Source organism: Python bivittatus, unplaced genomic scaffold, assembly GCF_059951505.1.
Source record: "Python bivittatus isolate LINGU-HERP-01145 unplaced genomic scaffold, Pbiv_v1 ctg000580_np1212, whole genome shotgun sequence".
NCBI classification, from domain to species: Eukaryota; Metazoa; Chordata; class Lepidosauria; order Squamata; family Pythonidae; genus Python; species Python bivittatus.
In genome coordinates this window covers 26,305,114-26,331,778 of record NW_028277087.1, presented here as the reverse complement: position 1 = coordinate 26,331,778, position 26,665 = coordinate 26,305,114, and the positions used below count along the sequence as shown (strand labels likewise).

The window sequence follows — 26,665 nt, the reverse complement described above, 5'->3', positions numbered from 1 at the left end:
GCATTGTACATGCTGATAGTATTATCCAAATTAATCATAAAAAAAAGACCATGCCTAGAGCTGAAAACGCTCTATGGGAGCTTTCTAAACTGCAATTTTTTTTTTCAACCTACCTTTCTGTTGTGTAGGTAAAGCCAACGAAAGGTAAATGCAATCCAGAAAAGCCAGTATGAGAACCAGGTGGTATCATTTCCTGCACCAGAACAAATGTAAGAAGAAAACTGATATGAACCAGAAACGCGGCGAGTTAATTCAAAACAGAAAAGGCGTGAATGTAAATGCATTTTAAAACCTGCCTTTTAATGTGCACTATAGTTATAAAGTGGTTTGTGAGATCCTAAAATTTAAAGCAAGTTTCCAACTAATATTTCATTTGTTTGCAAATCTAATCCATATACCATCTTAATTTATTAATAGAGTATTATTTAGGCTGTTGTTATAACCAGACCTTGTATCTTTTTATTGCACAGTATGTATTTGCATTTTTTTTTCAATTTCTAGAAAGACCATTATGGTTGGTGTTCTCAGCATTTGTCCCACGTGCATGCAGAATCCACTTCTTTTTGCACTGTGCTCACCTAGTTCTTACAGTGAAGCTATCAGTGCATGATTGAAACAAGGGCTATTTGTTTATCAGCTGGCTTGTTGCAGGTCCTGATGCTGATGTGAACTGAGAAGAAATGATTGGCCCAAGGTCACCTTGATTAAGGGAGGATTAGAACCTGGGTCTTCCCACTCTGAATCCAGCATCTTAGCCACTATACCATGCTGGTTCTTTCTATTTATAGAAAAACTGCTTTTAAATATCCCCATATCAGGGTCTTTCTACATACCAAGTTACTTTATTTTCCCTTTTCTCTCTTGATGCCAATTTTTTCTATTCACTCTGACCTACCCCAGTCCCACTGTGAAGCAAAGAATGAAATGCTCATGCTAGAAGTGAGGCTTGGTAAATGAAATGTGAGGTGAAAATGAAATGTAGTTCGACCAGGAATGCATCTGAGAAATTAAGATATTAGTACTTCATTTAGAGAGAAAATCCTTTACATCAATATTTTTTTATAAATATGATTCAGTTTAGACATTAATTGTAAGAGTTGCATGAACTCAACTATTAAATTTTTTCCAAAGTTCAATACGTATACCCATCCCCACCATAGGCAGATGCCCTTAGCTTTTTTTTTTTAAGCCATTTACTCTGACAATTTTACCTGTTAGACCCAATACAATTAGGAAGGTAATTTGGCTTTACTCATTAAGGTAATGTATTGCTAAACAGCCCTCAGAATATAAACTGTTGGTTTTAAATATGGAACAAGTCAAATTCAAAGCTGATCAACATGTCACACAAAACAAAGTGCTAGAATTCCATACAATATTTAGTACAGATTCACATTTTAGTATGGATATCATATTTTTTTTAATAGCTAATTCTTGAACTTAATACCCTTGAACAATATCTGGAAGCTTCAGCTGGTACAGAATGCAGCAGTGCAGGTAGTTATGTGTGCTCCGAGAATAGCGCATGTTACACCTCCGCTCTGTGAGCTCCAATGGCTGCCAGTTGCTTCTGGGTCCAATTCAAGGTGCTGGTTTTAACCTTTAAAGCCCTTCATGGCATGGGACTGGGCTATCTGAGGGACTGCCTCTCCCCGGATATATCAGCCTGCCCCATTAGATCTTGAAGAGAAGGCATGTTGCGGGTACCATTGGCCAGGGACCTGCATTTGGTGGTCCCAGGAGACGTGCCTTCTCTGCTGTGGTGCCCACCTTATGGAATATCCTTCCTCCCGAGATTAGATTAGTGCCATCCCTTTTGCTATTCCGGAAGGCCCTGGTTATGTGATCAGGCCTGGGGCTCCCAGGTAACTGGAGTGCTGCTTAGGCAGCTCCGTTGCTGAGTGTGCCGTTTTTATTCTCCCTCCCCTATGGCTTGTATCTTGGTTTTTATGATATTTATTAATGTGGTTCTTATATTTTTATGTTGTTTTATATTTGTTTTTATCTGATTGTTGTACACCACCCAGAGTCACTTTTGGTAAGACGGGCGGCTATATAAATTTGTTTAATAAATAAATAAATAAACTTGGCAGAAAATATTCAGCATACTTCAGAATTCTACTAGCTCACTCTACCAGTTCACTGGAGGAGATACACAGATATACAGAATAAATTGCAAAAAAAAAAAAAATTGGTATCAGTTCATAATACCTGGAAAAGCCATCTAAGATCTTTTTGAAAATCATTTTCCATTCCTGACATCTTATCAAGAAAGCATGGCAAAATGTCTTTTAGGCTAACCATGTTCAAACAAAAGGCAAAAGGTTACACCATAGCAGAATTTTAGAATGACCTAAAGGTTCAAGTTTAACTGTTTATTTTGAATGAATTGAAGGATTTGCTGAAATGGTCTATATTAGGTTTCCAGGCTCTCATGGAATTCACTGAACCTTTCAAGGCCCAGTCAAGTCTGGAATAATAATAATAATAAGAACTTGATTCAGATGCTACCCAACTCTATAACAACTTGGGTGGGGGGAGAAACAAGATAAAGAACAAATAAAAACAGGGTGGTAAAACCAGCCAACACAGAAAGCATACTACATGGGGCTCCAGCCATTCTAGCCCAGGGCCTACGAGACCATATGCAGATGGTCCTGGTCAAAACTTTTATTAAGATATATAAAAAGTACAATTAAAATACATATCAGAAGATACAGAAAAGAGAGAAGATAGAACTAAAAGAAAAGACAAAAACTAAAAGAGTGAGATCAAATAGAAAGATGAAACAAAAAGTGACTTCTGACTATCCCCAATACAGATATAAGTACAAATTAAAAAAAAGTTATTTAATCCTAATTCACATCCTGTGGCCCATTTCTATGAACAATTTCCTGTTTTAGAAAGTGTATTTCTGGACAATAAGGACTAGTGCTTCCAGGGAAAAAAATGGAAAGTTCCCTGCCCAGTACACAGTGTTTTAAACATCCCAGGTTATATATAAATTTACAGATTGGTAATGTTTGGACTCTGAGGTCTGGGTATCAATATAGCAAATGAAAAATATTTTAATTTTAATAATATCATACATGCTACTTCTAGAAGCAAGTACAGTGGTACCTCTAGTTATGAACGCCCCTACTTACGAAATTTTTGAGATACAACCAGCTCTGGCCCCAAAAATTTACCTCTACTTACGAACTTGCCTCTACTTACAAACCGGATCCACAGCCATTTTCCCTGCTGCCACGCGGTCGCAGCTTCCTGTGGGCGAGATCGCAGTAGCAAGGAGACGTTTGGTGAGGCTTGTGGTGTGTTTTGTGGCGATTGGAAGGTTTTTGAGGTTTAAAAATAAAATGCATATGTTTCAGAACTGTTTAGCCGTATTTACATTGAACCTTATGGGGGAAATTTACCTCAGGGTGCGACCAAATTCGGAGGGCGGATTAGCCGTATTTACATTGAACCTTATGGGGAAATTTGCCTCGTGGTGCGACCAAATTCGGAGGGCGGAACGGATTAACCGTATTTACCTTGAACCTTATGGGAAAATTTACCTCGACTTGAGACCAACTTGAGTTGCAACCAGAGTCACGGAACGGATTAAGTTCGTAACTAGAGGTACCACTGTACATTCTACAAAGCAGATGACTTAAGAGAGATTTAAGATTAATTTATTATAGTAAGTCAAGGAAAATTTGAACTCTGCTTCCAAATTGTTATTGGAGAACACCTTTGATTTAGTAGACCATTCAGGATAAGAGATAATTAACATCCTTGTGTCAGGTCTGAAATGATATAATTTACACAAATCATCACATTCAACAGACTATATTATTTTGGGGTGAAGGGCAAAAGAAAATTTTGTCCATCATAGCTGAAGTCCGTTAAATCAAGTTTACTCTAGTAATTTAATCAGACAAGCCATTTCTTTTCATGCTGTCTATGTATACAAAAAAATGTGTAGGTAAAAGCAGAGTAAGGCTAGTAACACAGAAAAAGGGTAATTTCCTAAAATGCTATCAGGGAGCATTAAAAATGTTCCCAGGTCTGTCTAGTTCCTGTCAAAACAGCTAGTAGAAACAGAGGTTTTAAACTCTAAAACTCCTTCCAGAACACCCCTGCAGCATATAGAAGTTCCATGATTTAGCTCAAAGAAGCAAGAAAATTACTGATTTAGGGAACAAAAAAGAGAAATTACAGTAATTACTCACAGGGTTTCTCAGTATATCATCATCTACATCAAAATTTGATGTGTCTGAAGGACTGCTAACTTCTGGAATGTAAGGTGCTTCTACATTTCGGATATTATCCCAATTGAGTCCTTCAAAAAATGCATGTGATTTGAAATCTTCTATTCCATTCTGCCCCAGACGGCGTTCTCTACTGCAGATAAGTCGCTGGATTAAATCTTTTGCTTCTTCAGATACATCAGTAACATGGGATGGAAACTGGAACCTCTCCTGAAGAACAGGAAGGGAAATCTGAATTGAATATTTTCCTTTCTATGACAAAATAACTTTAAATTAATGTGCACATTCATACCAAATTTTTGAAAACTACAGAAATCTTCCTGAGCTTCAAAATTCATGAAGAGTCCTTGTTTTTAGACTTCCTATTTTTTTAGTGTTAGCTCCATATCTTTGGAGTTGCTTGCCAAAGGGAAAATCCTTAAATATGTTTTTATTTCAGTCTAGACTAATTTCAATGTGTTATACTTCTTATTTTATTGCTGAATTTAATCATTTTAAACCTGTTTTGCCCCAAAATATACAGTGAAAAGATTTTCAGAAATAATGGAATGATATATTCCAAGTATATCATAACAAGCTGTGAGAAATACCTGTTCTGAACATGAGCCACAGAACATGTTATCTTGGGAGATACACTGAGCAATGCACTTACTCATGCACACAAACACAAAGATCTCGGATCCATGTTTCATATTTATGTGCAAGTTACAGTTAAGAGGAACAAACATTTCATAGCACTTACTTCATGATTCATAATCTTCCCATAGGTTTCCACCAGTGACTCTGCATAAAAAGGTGTTTCCCCATATAACATTTCATACATGCAGACACCAAGGGACCACCAATCACATTCAGGTCCATATTTTCCCATGCCATCCTCCATTGCTTGCAGTATTTCAGGGGAAATATAATCAGGGGTGCCCACTGCAACTGAAGATTGTACCTTGAAGAAAAACAAATATTAAGTCTTAATGTAATGTAGTATATAAGGAGAAATTAATTTAATTGTATAAGTCCATAGATTAATGAGCATTACTGAGATACAAAAAGAAAAGCTTATGCTTTCTTGTATTATTAAATATAAATGACAAGAATCTTAACTATAACAGAAGAACACTTTCTTGTGTACAAAGTAAAGGGGTTTTAATTGGCCATGAAACTGCATATGAGGAAATACATGGGATGTTACAGGATACTCCATTCATAATGAATGCATAACAGTTCTAGGTAAGACATGATATTTCAAAAGAATGATACATCACAAAATGTTGCTGACTGCCAATTTTATATATATTCTTGGATCTATTTATTTTCTATTTATTAAGATTATCATATATTGTAACTTTAATTGATTTTAATTGTTTTGTAAACTGCCCAGAGTCATTTCAACAAGATGGGCAGTGACAAATTTGATAAACAAACAAACAAACAAATCTCTTTATGTATTTCTTTATGCAGTACTTTTGTAGTGTATCTTCCAAATATAACCCCCAAGCAAGCTCAAACACGCTGCACTTTCAGTATTCTATTTTAAAAAACTAAGCTTTTTTGATACATACAGTGCCATCCTCGCTCATCTTTAAACAGGATCCAAAATCTGCCAGGCGTATGTGGCCATTCACATCCAATAAAACATTGTCAGGTTTTATATCTCTGATTTTTCAAAAAGAAAAAAAAAATATTATTTTAAATCAGGCACATAGTAAATCAGAATATTACCTTCACTGAGAAGTTAAGTCAACCACATATCTTAGAGCACTAAAATCAAGTCATTTGGTTGTAAAAGCAGGATACCAACTGACAATTTTATAATATTAATATTTAAAAGCTACTACCGTTTTATAACAGCAAAAGATCAAATCTTCTATGCCAGAAAAATAAACCCTAATATCACTATAAGAGAAAATGGATGTTCACTATGATTATATAAACCTATCAAATTATATTCACACACTGAATAGGCTGTGTACTCTTTGAAAATGATTTGGAATAATTGCTTCGGAGCTTCTAACTCGGTTCATTAATGTAGCTGTATTATGTTTTCAGGTTCATGCAGAAGTCTGAAACAAAACACGGGTCTTTCAAGCATTAGCAGGAATGCACTGCACTTGAACAAGTTCTGAAGAATTTCTTCCAAATCACTTTTGAAGTGTGCGATGCTTTACTGATGCTTTATTTATTGAAGAATATCCTCATATGGTATATTTCCTCCAAAGTATATATTTTAATATAGTGTATATAGTTTTCACAAAAGATAGCTCTACAAAGGAAAATGAAAGATATCTTTATACATGCAAACATTTACAGTTGCTCTGGTTTTGTTGCTAAACTGAACGTGATTCAGTGGTACCTCGGGTTACGAACGCCTCTGCTAACAAACTTTTCGGGTTGCGACCAGCTCCGGCCGCAAAATTTTACCTCGGGTTACGAACCCCACCTCGGGTTACGAACTGGATCCGTGGCCATTTTCCGCCGTGCCACGTGGTCCGCGGCCATTTTCCGCCCGTTCCACGTGGTCCGCGGCCATTTTTCCGCCCATGCCACGTGGTCCGCGGCCGTTTTTCCGCCCTGCCGCGTGGTCCGCGGCTGTTTTTCCGCCCCTGACACATGGTCCGCGGACGCCGGAATGGATTAACGGTAATTACATTGAACCTTATGGGAAAATTTGCTTCGGGTTGCGACCAAATCGGGTTGCGACCAGAGTCACGGAACCGATTAAGATCGTAACCCTAGGTACCACTGTATTCTACTTGCCATTTAGCTAGAATCATAGTAATATGGGATAAATTTGATAAACTTGTGTTCTGACTTTGCTGGCAATATAACTTGCCTCCAATGTTCTCGAAAAGTTGTTAATTGCATACAACTAAATGCAAATTACGCACAGCCTGGATGTTTATTACAGCATAGAAGAAATTAACTTACACAGCTCTAGCAATATATATATATATATATATATATATCTGCCCATATTTCATGACAGAATACCTATGAAATTATTCTGAAGGAAAAGTTCCAAGCATAAATTAAAGAAAACTCATCTTCAACACTGAAAAAACAGCAGAATTAATGTGTGAAGAAAAACTACTGCCAAGAAGTAGATCTTATATTTGATCAATGTCCACATTATACTGAAGGTTTTTATCACGTGCTTCTCTTCTGTTTATCAAAGATTCTTTTGGAACATGTATTCCTAAGAACAACCCAACAATAAAAATGCACAACACGTACTTTGTCTCCCATTTCCTCTCACAGTATAAGAGGAAGGAAGGTGATTAACTACTGGAGAGCTTTAAAACAGTAGTATTTCTTTTAAAGCTTCACTAGCATATAGAGACTTTTTTCTGCCAGCAATACAGTCTGCAAAAAGAAACACTAAGAGCTAGTAGAGGTTTCTTTGCTGTAAAGTGTAATCAAAACACTGCAATCCTATATATGTGTATTCAAAGGTAAACCTCACTGAATTCATAGGGACTTATTCTGAGGTAACCATGCATACCATTGCAGCATAAGCAAGTAATAGCATTCAAGGACAGCTATATTACTTCACATCAGTGATTTTTTCCTCAATGACAGTTTTATCATACATGTTTATTCTAAAAGACTAATGCCAGTTTGCTGGCTAGCTCTGATCAAAACACTAAGCCCTCAAATGATTTCCTGAGGTGACAGTAATTTCTAAAGATTATTAAAAGCCACTTTATGTTTAGCAAGATAAAAATTACTTTAATGAGAAAATTATTGGCCTGCTGAAATGGCCACATTTCTATTAACAACTTTCTTATCCCACTGCTCTATATACTCAGAAACATACATTTTTGTGATGGTTTCATATAGATTGTAGCACTGAATTGTGCCCTGTAAAGAATCTAAAATAGGGATAACAACAGAATAGCAAATTACATTTTTGATAGATGCTGTTCTGCACTGTAATCCATAAGCCCAATGTATATTGAACCAACTTCCAGGATATATTTTATATGTCATCCACTAACTAATGGTGCAAGAAAACCAGCTCTTTCAACTATCTCAGAAATGAATATTCCCCTTCTGATATTCTGAACCTATAAAATTATGCATATGGAAGCAACTCTTTTACAATCAGTTCAGCTTGCTTCTGATTTAGTTATTCCTTCAGTTTATCTTTAATGCCATGATGCAGAGGACTGCCTATTTTACATACACCAGGACAGCCAAATTAGGTTGAGAAGTTCTCACAGCAACTCAAAATTATTTTTTAATTCCTTTGCCAGAAGACCTGGAACTTATCAGCAAAAAAGTCTCGGGACTTGTAGCAATGTCTATTATATAAAATATTGCAGATATATTGCTTTATTTACTGGGACACATATGCTATGGAGTGTGTGGCTTACATTCTCTTCTTATAGTAAAAAAAAATTAATAACAACAACAACAACAATGCCCCAGCTATCTAGCTATCTATGTCAACTCAAGGCGGTGAACATACCAAATATTCCTGCCTCCTCTTTTCCCCACAACAACAACCCTGTGGGGTGGGGTGGGCTGAGAGAGAGTGACTGGCCCAAAGTCACCCAGCCAGCTTTTATGCCCAAAGGAGGCCTAGAACTCAGTCTCCAGGTTTCTAGGCCAGCACCTTAACCAAACTGACTTTTCAAAACTGTATACTAAATTAATAAACTATGGTACAAAATAATGATAGAAGTCACTAAGAAATAAAGGCCACTGAGAACAAAAAACATCCAGGTACAACTTATATAAGATCCCCACCCAATGCATCTTTAAAAAACAGGTTTTAATAGCTCTCCTAAAATATAACAGGGTGGAGTTAGTTCTGATCTTGGGCAGTAAGCTGTCCCAAAGAAGTGTCTGCGTCACAGAAAGCGCAACACCCTGGGCTGCATATATGACAATCCCTAAAGGAAAGGGACCTGGAGTGATTCAGCTTCTTACATTGAGAAAATTTCGGTGTGAGACAGCTTTATTTTTGGTGCTGTCTTGTTCAAGAATGTTTACAAAATGTATAGATTTTGTTCAAATGCTACTACATGCTACAAAAGTAAAAAGGTCAAAATGAATTTAAAAATCAGCACTCTTAAATTCAAGAACATGCTATTTTCTTTATTTCTTAAACCTACAGTACATTCTAGATGTAATCTCATAAGCAAATGAGGAAGTTTCCTTTATGTAGATTTCGCACTGGTGATCAAATATGGTTGTTTTACATACTGAATTGGTTGCAACTGTGGTCTCTTTATGTTTCCAGATTATGTTACTTCTACATGAAAACTGGCCATGCTGGTACTTATGAATTAGATATGCAGCTATTAATTTAGAGTTGCTCAAAAGCACATTTATAGAATTGTTGCGTGTGGAAGACACAGACAAAATTCTTATAAGATGCATCTAACCTTTCCTAGGTTGAGCTCAGAACACTAATTTTAAGAGCTGTAACAGGAGTCAGACATTATTATTATTATTGCCTGACAGTCGGGATATTAAAAGCTTCCCTCTGCTGGTACAGGTTTTCAATATTTAATAGATTTGTGGAATTTTTTTTAACAAGGTTGAAAACCCTTTGTTAAAGTTGTAACTACTATTTAAAAAACAATTAAGAACAAAAATCATATCAGAACTGTTTAAGAAGCTACACTTGAATAACTACATCTGGGTGCATGATACACTTTTTTTTTTTAGCTTGGTTAGAGTAAATATATTGCTGTTCCTCTCCACCTCTGAACACACACCCTACCCATGGTTTGTTTACAATTCAGTATGTCAAGCTAATGCAGTATAATGGCTACTTCTAGCCAGAACAGGAGGGGAGGAGAGGAGAGGAGAGGAGAGGAGAGGAGAGGAGAGGAGAGGAGAGGAGAGGAGAGGAGAGGAGAGGGAACTGGTCTGCTTGAGCCTTCTAATAGCTTACAATATTTGAAGGTGGGCATGGCTGCAACCTGGAATTATGAATAAGAACATTATTTTGAGAGAAAAAGTAGAGTTCACAACAGTATCTTATTGTGCACATCCCGCCTGTTTTTGTATTTTTCAAAATCTGTAGCTTTATTTTACTTAATCAGCTTAATATTTATAAGCCACAATAATAAGATACTTTACCTGTGCACATAATGCAGTTGATGAATGGAATGAATAGCAAGAACCATTTCACCAATGTAGAACCTGGCCATATCTTCAGGAAGCTTGTCTTCAAACTTGCTAAGCAATGTCAACAAATCACCACCCACATAGTAGTCCATTACTAAATACTAAAAAAACAAGAACACTTACAGGTAAGAATCACTGCAAAAGTATTAAATGAAGCATTCAGTGGAATAGAACTTTAATATATGTTTGTGAGAACTGGAGTCAAAGTAGGTGGTTTTACTGGACCCACTAACTTTAACTGCTCCCTCTCAGCTAATAATTAAATTATGCACTTAAAATAAACATGGGAATTTAAACTAATTTAAGCTATTTTACAGACAATCATTATGCTAGACACATTATTTTCCCCTCTTAGGCATGTTTCATATACATGTATACTAATTTACAAAAGAGAAGCATCAATACATACAATAGAATTAAAGAAATACAACTTCAAACTTAATAATTGTTATAGAAATAATTTAAAAGGAAAATGGGGGATAAAAAAAAATCTGATCATATCACTCAAGGGTATTCTTCCTTCTCCCTTTGTTCAAAAAACCCCTCTAATTTAAATGTCCTGTGTAAGAGCCAATGAAACGTGTGGTTTAGGAGTGCTAAAATATTATGGTCTCTAAGGGTACATGATGCAGTAACTATGTTGAGGCTCAGAACTATGATAAGGCTGTCATTATCTGGGTAGAAGATTGCCTGGAAAGCTAAAATGTACTCTCTTGATTATCATAAGAAAATGTTCATGTACATCAGTTCCCTTCAAACTGGTTATCATGGAAACAGGGGATTCACTGCAATGATTAGATATAGTCAACAAAAAGATACTGCATAGCTGTATTTTACCATGATAAAAGATTCCTAAACATATACCAGATATTCTGCTAAACTGCTCTGGAGTGGCCAGCTATATTATATCTAAATAATAACAAAGTAATAATTACAACTCAGTAGTTTAATGTCAGTATTTTCTGAGAGAAAGTTAAATCACAAGAGCAAATTGCTGGAAAATGCAGATTAGCCAAAGCCATGCATACTAACAGCTGGTTAGAAAAATGTACAAGTTAGTAATGATTAGAATTTTTCTGGTGCTTAACATTGTATTTAAAACATCATTTAAATATACTAATTTTGCTATTTTTTCTAACTCCAAACCATAGGCTGATCAGAGTAAAATGATATTTTAGAAAAAATAATCTTAATTCCTGTCCACAACTTAAACAAATATAAAAATGGAAATGTCATAGAAAATAGCCTCATACATCAGCAAGGAAACCACGGATGAGCTATCCTTTTATAACTTAAATGTGGTCTACTGGTTAAAGAATATTAGGTTAAAAATATAATGTGTAATTTAGACAAAATATAAATTTTATGGCTTCTACCTAATCACACTGTAAAGTAGCACTGTGATAATAAATGGGTGAGTTAATTTGATCTGGAAAATATAATGAACAAAGGAGGTAGCTAGCTCTCAGTCATTTGTACTTTAGTCAAGGTTCTTAAAAACTGCCTGTTTCATACACTTGAAATTCTTCCTTTGGCACTCCTTTCTTTAACAACCCTCCTCAAAGAAACAAACCAATCAGACTATCCCAAGTAACTATTTGCATTTTTCCCATCTCAGTCTTTTGACAGGATGGCTATTTACTTCTTGTTAGATGCAAACTTTTTAGGAACCTCCAAACATATATACCAGGGATTTAATCCTATGCACACTTACCTGGTAGTAACTCACTGAAATCAGCAAGATTTATTTCTGAGTAAACATGCATAGGATTGTACTGTAAAGGTGGTTTCTTTTCAACACTATTCCAGTTTGTACTGTCCACAAATGTTTCAGAGCTGAAAATGAACATTACAGAAGCCACAGTTGGCCCACAAACCGGTTTGGCCACTTCTGGATTTTAACAGCAGTCTTGAGATTTTGTGTATAAAATGACACATAACAGTACTGTGCCAAGGTAAGTAGCTAGATGATAAGTGTTTAACTGAACAATTTATTCATCTAATTAAGTTTATTCTAGCTCATTATACTTAATGGCAAACTAGAGATGGAAAATAAAGTGATAACTTGTAAATGAATTGTACTGGAATTTGTTTCTCTTTCAAAATAAGAAAATAAACGATTACATATTTACCCAAAAGGAAGATGTCTCTGGATTTTAGAAAATTTCAACCCCAAAATGAAGATTATATAGAATATATATATATATAAACACAGATTATATAGAATATATATATATAAACACCCAAACAAATTTTATATACTTTTCAGCTGTGACTGGCAATTCCTATTTAAAATTATTCTATAAAAGTGTTTACCCCTATAAAAATCTGTGCAGTGGCCATACTTCAAAAAAGGATAGAACTAGAGGCACACTCCAAGAAAGAGCACAGCCAGGACAAATATTAAATGTTTAATAATAAAAATTGCCTGTAAAATAAGATATCCATCTGCAAATTTAATTAATCTCCTATTTGCATATACAGATACACACAAACTACTCCCACATGTATTATTACACACAAGTAGGCATACTCTCACTGCAATGAGAGATTGCAGAAATCTGGACTCAACTACCATAAATTTGTTTATGGTACAAATTTATTATTTGCATGTTTATTTGCAGTGAGTGTGCTATGCTGGGGAAATTCTGTTTAGCCCAGTTTACTCCATGTAAATGGAATGTGAAGTAGAGAAGAAATCCTTGGGTTCTGAGTTGCAAGAAGAAAACTGGAGGCCTCCATGCTGGGCTACAATCACAAGGAAACCTAAGATGCTTATTCCATAATAAGTCCCATTAAATTCTGTGTCCCTTACTTCCAAGAAAGAATGCTTAGGACTTTTAGTTTTGGTAGCCTAATTCTTCTCTCAGTGCTCTTTGTGCATAAAGGCTAAGCAACAGCAATGAAGAGCCTCTCTATCCATTGACCAAGGATGATTTTCCTGAGCCCTCATTTGTTCAGAGAGCCTCTATAATGCAGAGGAGGCTCTCCACTACAAACAATTACCCATTACAGGTACAGGTAGGTAATAAATAGTCTTGTCTTCTCTTCATGAGAAGATGAAAGTGAGCTACAACAGTGGTTTCTCCTATTCCCACTGCAACATTTCCTTCCCTTTCAGCTATTTGTTTTAAATATTTGCACCTCCTATTTCTTCTGTTCCAGCACTCTCAACAAATGCAAATCAAAATCCCCTTCCACTCACAGATTACCTCACTTGGGGAAAAAAACATCTTCCTTTCAGGTAAATAAGTAGATAATGCTCTAAATTCAAAATATTTTGAACTGAGAAACCAGATTAAGAACTACTTCTTTGTAGGCTTATTGTTCACACATACCAAATAGTTTTCATCTTGAAAAGCATAGTGCAATGTTGTAATCCACTGGCAGTCTCCATTCACCAAAACATCTCTCTCTTCTCGGAAACAAGCAGTCTAGAAGTAGAAGAATAAAAGGAGGAGGGAAAGTTGTTTAATTATTCTCCTGACTTTGACGGAGAAGGATGCAAATATTATATTAATGTTCACATAATATAAAATTATAACATTCAGAAACTGGTGCAGGGTGTGGTGGCGCAGGCAGTTATGTGTGCTCCTAGAAGAGTACATATTACACCTCTGCTTTGCGAGTTGCATTGGCTGCCAGTGTGGTTCCGGATCCAATTCAAGGTACGGATTAAAGCCCTTCATGGCATGGGGCCGGGTTATTTGAAGGACTGCCTGTCCATGATCACATCAGCCCGTCCCATTAGATCCGGCAGGGAAGGTATGCTATGTGTTCCATCGGTCGGGGACTTGCATTTGGTGGGTCCCAGGAGGCGGGCCTTCTCCACCGTGGCTCCCTCCTTGTGGAACATTCTCCCCCCCCCAAGTGAGGCTCACCCCTTCCTTGCTGTTGTTTAGGAAGTTCCTCAAGACCTGGTTGTGTCATCAGGCCTGGAGGTCTTTGGGAACTGGAGACATTCTTAGATGGCTCAACTGTAATTGATATTCTGCTCTCTCCAGGAGGTTTGTATATTTTAAAACCAATTTTTTTAAAAAAATTGTGATAATGTTTTTATTTTAATAACTTTTAATCTTTTTTATATGCCTGTTTTTATTCACTTGTTATTTTATTTTAATTGTTGTACACCGCCCAGAGTCACCTTGTATGAAATGGGCAGCTATATAAATTTGATATATTAAATAAACAAACCAACAAACCAACAAACATTCTCTACAATAATTCAGTATCTAAATCAAGGTACAAAACACTTCATAGCTAACCAAAAATGACCCAAATCAAATTTAAAAAGCATGCTAACATTGGATTCTTAATATATTTAGTTTTATAGCAGCCTGAATGTTTTTAAAATACCTATTGCAATACCCAGCCTCTTAAAGGTGAACATACTTTAAGCCTTCAAGAGAGCAAGAAACCTATAAAATGTCTGCTTAAAAGAAAACAAAAAGAAGACCAGAGAATAGGAAATACAAACCTGCCCAATTTATCCAGCAAGTTAAGGTTTCCTGGAAATAGGAGCTGAAGTTATGGCATATATCATATAAGGCACATATCTCTGACCCTTTTTCTCCCTCCCCCCCCCCAACTAATCCTACATGCTTTAAGTATTTAAGGACTTCCCTACTTCTAAGGGAAACAGAAGGGGGAAGGTAATTATGACTTCAGGAAAAGTACTTCCTTCTGTTTTAATGAATGTCCTGGCTGAAGACTTTAATGTTATAAAGGAGGTAAAACCCATATTAGTGTCAGCTAGGAACAAAGAGTAAAATTAGGATTTTTAAGCATATATCATGAAACATTTCCATCAATTCTAATTTCCTATCTGAACTCTTGTCCACAGCATGAAGGGATAGGTATCTCCTACTCAGCCTGAACCATGAAATTCCAAGTCTATTCAAACTTCTATTAACCCTACTTCCAAACTTCAGCAATTATCAGTATAAAGAAATTGCATTTAAACATTAGAATGCTTAATTTCAGAATTAAATTAGAAAAAGCTAGTCATAAGAACCGACACAAAGCAGTCTTTGATGGGTAGAGGTGTTTTCTAATCACATATTTCTTCACGAGTTTCTAATATGTTCAAATTGTTTTTTGAATTTATACTCTATGAATATGTGACTACTTTCCAAGCTTCCACAAAAATAATAAATTCAAACTCATTTAAATCAGGCAATACTAAGGAAAAGTTTAATACTGACAGTATCTGGCAGGCTAAGACAAATCAACTACCCTACACCTAGCTTTAAACTGTCTCTCTTTGGAGGTTCACTGGTAGTTTGTTCTATTCCATCTCTGAAACTGTTATCCACTATTCAGTTTAGCAGGACTTCTTTCCTATTTTACACTATTTATTTTAATATGAAATAATACCTCACCTTTAAACTATTAAGAGAATAAAACCACACAGTTTGTTAAAGCCCTGGAGAATAACCGTCTATTTTTTTTTCTATAACATTAAGTGGCCAGATATTATTTCAATTAGAAATAATCTTCCAAAACATGTCAATTACATTATGAATTTGTTAAGTTGAATCAGCATAACCTATAAACTGTTACAAACATCTTCACAGAAGCTATAATAATTTAAAACTGGAAGATTCTTAAACAATCTGCCACCCTGCTTGTTATAATATAATTATTTAAGGGTCATACCACAAAACATTTCTATACATCACTCAAAAATATGCCTCACTAAGTTCAGTTGGTGCAGAAATACACGGTCAATTTACTTTTTCCTTACTTTCATGCATGAAGTACCAATTCCTTATTTTTGCCTAATAGCTTTATTAACTAATAATTCTTCTTTCATTGTGACATTATATCCAAGTATAAGTATTATAATTAATTATGAACTATTAATTATAGTTAATAATTTGAACTATCCTAGGTAGCATGATGGAAATTTCTAAATCTGCTATGAATTAGCATTACAAAAACTAATCTCTCATGATATAATGTACAAGGTTATAACTTTTCTGCAGCATTTACCTGTATTTTATAATTTTGGAAATAAACCATAGCAATTCACCTTATGTGGGCCTTCCCTTAACATATCTGGAAAGTTCAGATAATATACAATGTTGAGCAGCAGGACTTTTGGACATAACCATACTGGAAACTAATCTGCACTGGTTCAGGATCCACTTCAAAATATTTGTAGGGATTTATGATCACTAATATATATATGACTGTATCTATACAAATGTGGTACGGAAGAAGCAAGTCAAGAGTTTTCCTTTCCTGTATTTGGACTAGAGAAAGACAGATTTCTGATAGCATCCAGGAATTTAAAAAAAAAAATTGAAGCATTGTAAAATTCTGAAATTAATAGAGAACATGCTATAATGAGGGAATAGCAGACTGTGTTCACAGATTGCAATTCAAGATTAAAATATTCCTATTAGAGTGAAAAGTAGACACTTGACTACAAATGCAACTTCCTGTTCAAAACCTAGCAGTATGCAAAATATTTGAAGCTGAACAAACTGAATACAATTCTAAATGCCCCACTTTGAGAAACAGCTGTTTTGAGTGTGAAATGGGCTGTTTCAAGACTCTTGGAACCTTTTCAAACTGATACATTTCCAAAGTGGTTGAAATAGCCCATTTTGAGTTTATAGCAGCTGTTTCACATTTGGGATGGGATGTTTTGAATTCAAATAAGGGCATTTCAAATTCGAATCAGTTGGATTTGAAATATTTTGTATATCCTTACCAAAAACTCTTTAAAACTTGAATATTCTTATTGAAGTTGGCTATATTTTATATAAATCATCATGCTTAAAAATGTGACCAATGAATTCTTGCTTTATGTATGACATGATGCGTATTACATTAAATAATATCTTCATAATAAATAAAATATGTAAAATCTGTTCATTTAATAGTCAACAATGCTTTATTGATTTACTTTTGCAAAATCTATTTCTTTATATAAAAAAGAACCAAATGCATATCTTCCTTGAAATCCTGACTTTCAGTGCAACCAATGTCCAAGCTTCTATCTAGTAATTTATTTGATTTTCATAGTAAATAAAAATCATGCCATATTAAAAAAAAAGCTGGGGCAGACAGACTGGTAAATATAGTTATGCAGATATCAATAGATGCCTCAAACAAAATGTGAGATTTGATATGAAAAAACTCATTTCAGGAAAAAGATAAATTTCCTATATGTTTAAGTAGTAATTCTTTTTATGTGGAAAAAATTCACTGTGGTCTTCTTTAATGTCATTTACAAAGAAATCTGAATTGAAAGCAGCAGACTTACCTCCGCCCTTTTAAGCATTTCCCATTTATTTAGGATTTTCATTGCATAAATGCGCTCTGTACACTTCATTTTTACAACTGCAACCTAGAATTTAAAAAATAAAAATTAATTAAGTCAATGATATTTTATTTTTATTTATTTATCCATTCATTCATTCATTCGTTCATTCATTCATTCATTCAATTTTGAAGCCACCTGACTCTAGGCGACTTACAGATAAAAAAATCAAAAGCAAACAAAGTATACCAAGAAAAAAGAAGACAACGGATCAGAGACAAAACCCAAAGAACCAAACAGCAAAACTAACAGCCTCCCACAAACCAAAGGGGCTCAATCACTATTCTAACCAAGCCCTGGGAGAAGAAGCAGGTGTATAAGCAGTTTGTGGATAGTTAAAAGAGTGGGAGCAGTACAAATCTCGGGGGGGGGGTATAATTCTGAAGGGCAGGAGCCATCACTGAGAAGACATGCTTCCCAGATCTCCCATAAGATGACACTGCTTAATTCACAGGTCCTGGGGTGTGTCCACACTAGCTCATCTCACTGGACAAGAAGCATATGGAGACATGGCCCTATGCCATGCAGGGCTTTATAGGTGATAACCAGGACCATGAATTACACCTGGAACCCACTGGGGACACATGTGCCTACTGTGACATGCCCATCACAACCTGCGCTGCTGCATTCTGGACCAAGTGGTCTGAATGTATTGTTAGTTTCTGACTATCAAATTGCTGACATTACCACAAGAAGATGAATTTATATTGCACTGTAGTATATATGAAGTAGTAATTCAGTATGGAGTAGGCAATTTCATATTTCAACAGTAAATTAAATTGGAAGCCTTTTATATGAAGATGATAATATGGCAAATAATACAGTTTACAACTCTGGTTTTCAAGAAAATCAGTATTTGTATTATTATTAAACATAAGCAGTACATTATATTATTTGAGTACAGTACTGGCTAGAGATTATTGACATTCTAATGTTTAGATAACTTAAACCTTTAAAGATAAAGAGGTTCATATCAATATTAACTATGATTTCTAAAATGTCAATATTGATTAGTGTAATGCTGTTTAAATTTTACATCCAAAGCTAAATGTGGCATTAGTAAACAACTGCAAAATACATCAAATTATTTCCTGTACAATAAGCTTAATACTTAATACTAAGGTCTTCATTGTACTGTCACTTGTTGTTGTTTGTATAAATTAAAAAAACAAAAAAAAAGAGACAAAATTAAATAAACAACAGCAAAAAGAAAAAATAATAAAATAAAATAAAAAATACAAATACAAAAACAAAAACAAAAATAAGAATAAGAATAAGAATAAAAATAAATAAATAATAGGAAAAATAAAAAACAAAAAACGTAAAATATACAACATACAATATATAATAAAACAATATAACTGTAATATATAACAAAACAATATAACTAGCCTAGCTCTAGCCAGGAGGTCTTTGCTCTTTCCTGCACCAGGAAACTCTTCTCACAGTCATTCATACCTTATTCACTTTGTGTGTAGATTATTGCAATGTGCTATAGTGGAGATGCCCTTGAAGACCACCCAGAAACTATGGCTGGTCCAGAGCATGTTGATGCAGGCAGTTATGGGTTCACTTTGGTATATTTGTGTAACACCTTTGTGTGCCATCTGCACTGGTTACCACTGAGCCTCTGGGTAGAATGCAGAGTGCTAGTTATGACTTGTAAAATCCTTCACGGCATAGGGCCTGGCTATCTGAGGGACTGTCTTTTTCCTATTTTTTTCTTCCCATGCAATAAGATCTGACAGAGTGGGCATGTTCCAGATCCTTTCTTTAAATCAGTATCATCTGATGGGATCCCAGTGGTATGCCTTCTCTGTCATAGTGCCTGCCCTGTGGAATAGTATCCCCCCAGAGGTCTGAGTTACCTTGACTTTGCATCCTTTAAATAGGCCTTGAAGACCTGGCTGTTTCCCTAAGCACTGGGTTAAGAAATATGCAATAAATTTTATTAATGTGTTGTATCTATTACTCCCCTGCCTTCTTTTTGTTTTTATTGTACAGTATTTGCTTTTAACTTGTACGCTGCCCATAGTTGTTATGAATTTGGCAGACTATAAATGTGATTTATAAATAAATAATATTGTGAAATGTAACATATAGGTATGAATAGGTAATCTCCATTTATCTAGCTTCCATGGTTAAAGGGAGGGAGGCTAAAAACAAAGAATTCCTCCATTGGAAGAATCTGTATCTACCAAACAGCCATCAGCATGTTTCCTTAGTCATCTCTAGCCTTGCAAATAAATGTATATGAAAATTATACTCTGCCTTCTAGATTGCCTAAAAACCCTTTCCCAAACTACATTATCCACATAATATATACTTCTAATTTTTAATTAATTCACAACATGACTTATAGACATTATCAATTCAATATTATTATTATTATTATTATTATTCAGTGATCTGCAATGGACAGACATCAATTCCTTTCCTATAATCAACAGAGTCCAGAATATAAGTTTATTTTGTTTGCCTTATCTTTGATGATGCTCCTCACATGCTCAGGCAACTATATGATAATATCATGCTCAGGAATGCTTACTCAGAAAGAGAACTTTTTTACAAACAAAACTATGTTCTTTCATTTTACTATAATTAGGAGAAGCCACTGGGGAACAGGATATAGAGATTTACTTCTTCTACAAGATGCCAAATTTGTACTTCAATTGTTTCATAAAGCACTTCTTAAAGCAGTTAATACTTGATTATGCATCAATCACCAGAGAGGAAATATACTGTCCTTCTAATTCTCTTCTAGACCCATGCATGGACTAGAATGGGGAAGAAACAGGTTAATGTTGCCAGTACTAGACCAAAATATAGATGTTGTAATTGAAGCTTTTTCTCTATAATTATGATGCTATTTGGTGTTATTAAAATATTTACACTTCATTGATCCTTAGATATTTCCAGACCTCTTATGGTCAAGCCTGGGGCTAGAAGAACCCTTGAAGTATAAACATGTATTTTCAGAGAGAATGCTACCATTTCTTGATCAACTGATTTCTGATTTCTTGATTGAAATGATGTATTGATCAGGAGCAATTGTTAGATGTGGATGAAGTTAGTATTTGCTGTCATCTGGATTAAATTATCATTTACCATGTAGCCCACACTTCAATAATATGGATGCCACCTCCTAATGTGATATTTATACCTATTAAAGAATTATTAGATTATATTTTCCAAACAATTCCCTATAAATTAACAAAAAAAAATTCTATGACTGCTGTATTCTTATATAGTAAATGTATACGTTCACCTAAAATATCATGTATTATTCTTACGTCTCTAGAATTATAATACACACTGGAAGAGCATATGCATTAGTCTATAAAGAGCAACAAAGATTCCTGAAATACCATAAACAAACTAGCTTTAAGTTTTGTTAGCTACGGTTCAAAATATACACATGAAACAATGTACAGTACTAGAATCTAGTGAAATAAACATATCTAAAACTGTGCTCTAAAGGCATCTTACCTCACCAAATGCACCTCTGCCAATGACTTTTATGATTTCAAAGTCATCTCGATGAAGCTGCATTTCCTTTACCACCTGTGTAAATGGTTTGGCTGTTTGAAAATAAGAGGAAATCACAAGTTAAAGTTTGTGTATTGCATACTGATACAGTATAGGCTTTCACAGTCGGCATCAATCTGTATATTACTCTACATTTATTAATAAACCATCAACAATTGCTACCTATATTAGAGAGCATATGGTCAGGAAAAAGCCAATTTGTTTTTTCAATTACAAAGATCCCTATCTAGCCTCTTGACACAACTAACCAATGAATTAAAACAAAAAACAAAAACGAGGGCACAAGAAGTCCCTAACTCACATACGTTTTTCAGTCCAAATAACAATGCTACCCAAGCTAGGAAGCAATTAGACATTGAAAATTCTCAGGCACACAGAATGTAACAAGTATTAATAAAATAAGCAAAAGTAAAAGGTAAAAGTAATGCTTCAGATCAAGAATTATTTTGAATAATTTGAATTTATAAGGTTGTATATCACTGTCTATTATCTCATTCCTCACATGCTTTATTAAATAATTTAATGTGCATATGTATTAATCTATCCTAACCTTATCCATCACAAAAAATATTATTTGGAATTAAGTAGTTTGGTGTTGTCTATATCCAATCAAATGCTTATTACTGCAACCAATCAATTAAAGATGATTTGCATACACCAATAAAGAGGGCTTGTAGCTCCATCCCTCTTAGGCTTCTCTATTCTGCCTCCAGTGCCAAAAATTTGTCAATAAACTTTTGCTTCAATGTAATTGTGCCTTGGTCTCTTGTTTAAATGCATCCCTGGGAGAATTCTCTTACAGCAGTCAATTCAATGTTGTCAATGCCAAACTCAATAAACATCTTTGTCTATAATTTTCATTTCCCAGATATCCCCACAGGATCTGCAAGTGGAAGTGTAGGACCAAATCTTGTTTCCTGAAAGATGCCAACTGGTCCCGTGTTCAATTACAAACCCAATGTAACTGGAAGTAACACTCATAGTAGATCTAGAAGTACAGTTAACTGGCCGTTTACTGGGTGGGTGAGGAAGATAGTCCTAGTGTACTATCTTCAATCACCTCAGATAAAACTAGCTGCTTATCAAGCCAGGTTCTAGAGATTTAATTATGTGCCATCAAGTTGGTGTTGACTCTTAGCGATCACATAGATTTTCTCCATGACAATCTGTCCCTAGCCTAGTCTTTCAGGTCTTCCAATGGTGCACTCATCACCACTGTAATCAAGTCTATCCACTTTTCTGCTGGTCATCCTCTTCTTCCCTTTCCTTCTACCTTTCCCAGCATTAGGCCCTTCTCTAGAGAGCTAGGCCTTCACATCATGTGTCCAGAGTAGGATAATTTAAGCCTGGTCATTTGTGCCTCTAGTGAGAACTCTGGGTTCATTTGTTCAATGATCCATTTGTTTATTTTCTTGGCTGTCCATGGTATTTTCAGTAAAGTTCAGAAGCATCAATAGTCTTCCTATCCCGCTTCTTCAAAGTTCGACTTCCGTTTCTATAACATGTCACAGGGAATACCATTGTTTATACTATTTTGATCTGTGTAGGTATAAACACATCACAACATCTGAATATCTTTTCCAAGGCCTTCATGAATGTGCGACCAAATACTAGTCTACGGCATATTTCTTGACAGTTTGTTCCTTTACTGTTGATGTTTGATCATAAAAGGCAGAAGCTAACCACTACTTTGATATCTTAATTATCAGTCCTACAACCCACAACAAGCTCTATTACCACCAGTTAAGCAATAAATATGGCTTATAAGCCACAATGGTTGGATTCACACAATACACTAATCCAAAACCACATTATGATTTAGCGTGATACATGAATAATCACAAAAAATTAAAAATCAAAGGCAAGTTTAGAGCATTTTAATATGTGTTTGTAGAAAGGAAACACATTAAAACAAAACAGACAACAAGTCTGAAAGGAAAGAAAACCTGTTCTTATTCTAAGTTTACAATGCTTTCAATGTTCTTTGTCACATTCTACAGAAATGCATGCACCTACAAATAGCTACAAGAAGTTTCCAAGTCAGGTAAGAACAATTCCCAAGCGTGGCACAGAAATCAATAGTTCACACAACAACCCTGGCTTTCTATTTCTTCTAGTCCTCTTTTAAAATTAGCAACTTATCAACTTAAGAGAAATCATTACAATGAAATGGACAATTCTGATTCATTTATAACTGAACAAATTATGAAATCAACTTTCAGCAGGTAAACTATAGCATGAGAGGCACTGTCACTCAGCAAATAAGCCAGCCACTTTTTCAGAGATATACATAATGAATAATCCACTTTGTCTACAGTATAGCAAGAAGTATTCATAAGAATAATTATAAGTATTCTTACATAAGTAAGTACTGTAATCATAGAAGGGTGCCAAGATCTGGCAGTTGTAGCCATTTCAACAGTTTCTTTCTTGGTTTTAACTGCTTATAGCACAATCTTTCTTAAAGAATTACACAAAAGATGTTAAAGATATGCAAATAGTATATGTTTGTTCTATTTTGATCCCCTGTTCTTAAATCAATATGCAAAAATTAAAACTCTTAACAAAAGACAGCAAGAAAAAAAAATAGTCCCTGCCTTCAACATCAGGGTGAAATGCATGCATCATTTCTGAGATTGGTTCTTACACATTTACACAGAATTCCTGATTTACTCTTTTTGGAGTTTTCCCTCAAGCAGAAAAGTGTGAGCTTAACTATTACAGAGTGCACATTATCACAGTCAGGTCTGAATATTCTATTCTATAAGAAATACTACTGTAGCATCTCAAATACAAAGACATTTTTTATTAAATAAACGTTAATGAACTATATCAAATATATGGAGTATTGTGCCAAGAAAAGAATATAACCAGACTCATGGTTGGAAGCAGGGAAAAGAGTTGGAATAATAAACAAAAAAATCAGAGGAAAAAAGAAATAGAGAAATTATAGGCCAGTGCTTGGGTAAATTACCTAAAATTGGGTAAAAGTGGTTTTTCTTTGGTAACGACACATGAACCCATTACCCATCACAACAGGGACATTTAAATTGACTTAAAGATTGCCGCATGTACTAAAATATATTAGAAAATCTGCCAAAGTAACCCTATTAAGACAAAAATTGATGAAATTATCAATGGTAATTTGTTGAAATTACATAAAGATTATTCAGTTATATTGTTTTTATAATACAGGTAGTCCTCGAGTTACAACCATTTCTTCAGCAACCATTCGAAGTTACAACAGTGATGAAGAAAGGGACTTACAACTGGTCCTTGAAGTTCTGGCCATTGCAGTCCCCCCGTGGTCACATGAACAAAATTTGGGTGCTTGGCAACCAGCTCGCACTTACGACTGGCTGCAGCATCCTGTGGTCACGTGATCACTATTTGGAGCCTTCCCTGCTGACTTCCCACAAGCAAAGCCAATGGAGAAGCCAGCAGGTGAGGGTGCATGTCGCTCAGGTCTCACTCACCCACCCCGGCCTTTCTTCGCTCGCATGCACTGCACCCTCCTTCTTCCCTTTGCCAACACGCATGCACCCACCAGCACCCTCCTTCTAATAAGCAGTTTTGGGTACTGAAGGAAAAAGTTTGGGAAACACTGGCATAGGCAATGACAATTCCTTCATAACAACGACCAACAGTTGCTGAATATGATGAATGTTCCATCATGGTGTGTTGAGTAACCTCATAATATATTGTAGTTTAAAACTCTTTGTTCAAGCCTCAGGAAATTGAACCTCTTGATGAATTCTGCCTCAAATGTTTCCTGATGGAATAGGGCTTTGTAAATCCTTACAGCCACTCTAAATTCATTGACAAGTGTTGCCAACTTGATACTTTAGAGGTTCATATATTTTCTCATCTTCCAAGGTGATATATGGTATACTGTAATGTGACATTAAGAACCTAACTGCATTATGCATAGGATGTACTGGCCAGGTTCTACACAATCTAGGACACTGTAACTTTGACTTTTTGGTTGATTATAGAAAACTAAGTTACTATAATTTATTTTGTGGTAGGCCAGTATGCCAGATCAGTCTACCATAGTGAAAGTATCATGAGACTAAATGAATTAGTTCTATAGAAAAAATAAATTGATGAATTCTCATACCATACTACCATGACTGGGCAAGAACATGCAGACAACAAGACTGCAGTTAAAGCAGAAGATTTAGCTAGACTTAAAAAAATAGGTTTATCATGATTTATCTGTTCTGAACATTATTTTATGTGTCACTGAAATATGGATTGATTAGTGTATGACTCAATCAGCCATCAGACCATTTGGACAAAGCATGGATACAAAATGGAGACTTACTTACTCTTTTTCTTACTGTGGCTGATTCTGTTATTCATCTGACAGTTGAGGCAAAGTGGGGAGAATACTAAAGAAGAAAGGATGAATATTTGTGTTCCACCAAGAGCAGACTCTGTGGCAGCAGTTTCACCTCCATCTCATAGGTACATACAAGACATTGAGCAGTGAAGAATAGCATATCTGGCTGTAAGTGAAGAGCTGACTTAACTGAAATGTTATCATTTGAAAAAGGAGGAGGAAACAGCAACAGCAGAAAGGAGAAGGGAGGTAAAAGCAGACACACGTAGGGATGCGATGGGGGGAAAAGCAATGTTAAGTAGTGATTTACCTAATCGTCTGAGGTGTAACAATAGGTTGCTAGTAGTTCACACACAACACAAGGCCATGAACCATGGTTTCCAAGAGATAATGGCTGGTTAATATATCAAATTTAACCAAAATCTACTAAGTGATATTATAGCTTAACACAAGGTTTGAACTCTGTCAATGAGCAATTCACACAAGTTTAGTAAATTACCTCATAAAGTTGTGAGGAAAAGATAAAATAACAACTTCATTTTTTAAAGTTTAAAATGTTTCACAACTTTTAAAAAGAAAACAATAAACTAACAATTTGTAGTCCAAGCATCTGTCAGTTAAACAATGTCATCTCTCAGGGCCTCAGAGGCATGGTTTCTCTGTCACAGCACCTGTCCTCGGAATAGTATTCCCCCAGAGATCTCCATATGGCTCCCACCCTGATGTTCTGAAAGGCACTGAAAATCTGACTATTCTCCCAGGTCTTGGGGCAGGGTGATTTGTTAGCCCTTGCAAGATTCTGTTCTGTTTTGCATGTTTTTCTGGACACATATCATTTGTTTCTTTATTTTATTGTTCTAGCTTTTTATTATGTAAAATGCTCAGAGTTAGTCAGAATCAGGTGTCCTTTAAATCTATACGAATAAAATAAAAGTTACAGATCTGAATGAAGCTGATTCAACCTTGTAGAATGGAATTGAGGGATATAGGCATAGAGGTGTAGGTTAAATTACATACATGAGTTAACATATACAAGTGGTCTTG

At 35.3% G+C, this 26,665-nt stretch overlaps 1 protein-coding gene across 4 annotated transcripts in view; it reads right to left on the bottom strand.

The window, feature by feature from the left end:
- CDC42BPB (CDC42 binding protein kinase beta) overlaps positions 1-26,665 on the bottom strand; it is a 120,118-nt gene that overhangs the window by 62,616 nt on the left and 30,837 nt on the right. For all 4 annotated transcript variants that reach the window (XM_088149796.1, XM_015889125.3, XM_007434411.4 and 1 more), the window contains exons 2-9: positions 21,217-21,308; positions 17,671-17,754; positions 13,733-13,828; positions 10,347-10,495; positions 5,813-5,906; positions 4,996-5,196; positions 4,215-4,463; positions 114-193 (exon numbers count right to left, since the gene is read on the bottom strand). In XM_088149796.1, the coding sequence (XP_088005922.1) occupies positions 114-193; positions 4,215-4,463; positions 4,996-5,196; positions 5,813-5,906; positions 10,347-10,495; positions 13,733-13,828; positions 17,671-17,754; positions 21,217-21,308 (1,045 nt within the window). The remainder of the gene's footprint in view (positions 1-113; positions 194-4,214; positions 4,464-4,995; positions 5,197-5,812; positions 5,907-10,346; positions 10,496-13,732; positions 13,829-17,670; positions 17,755-21,216; positions 21,309-26,665) is intronic.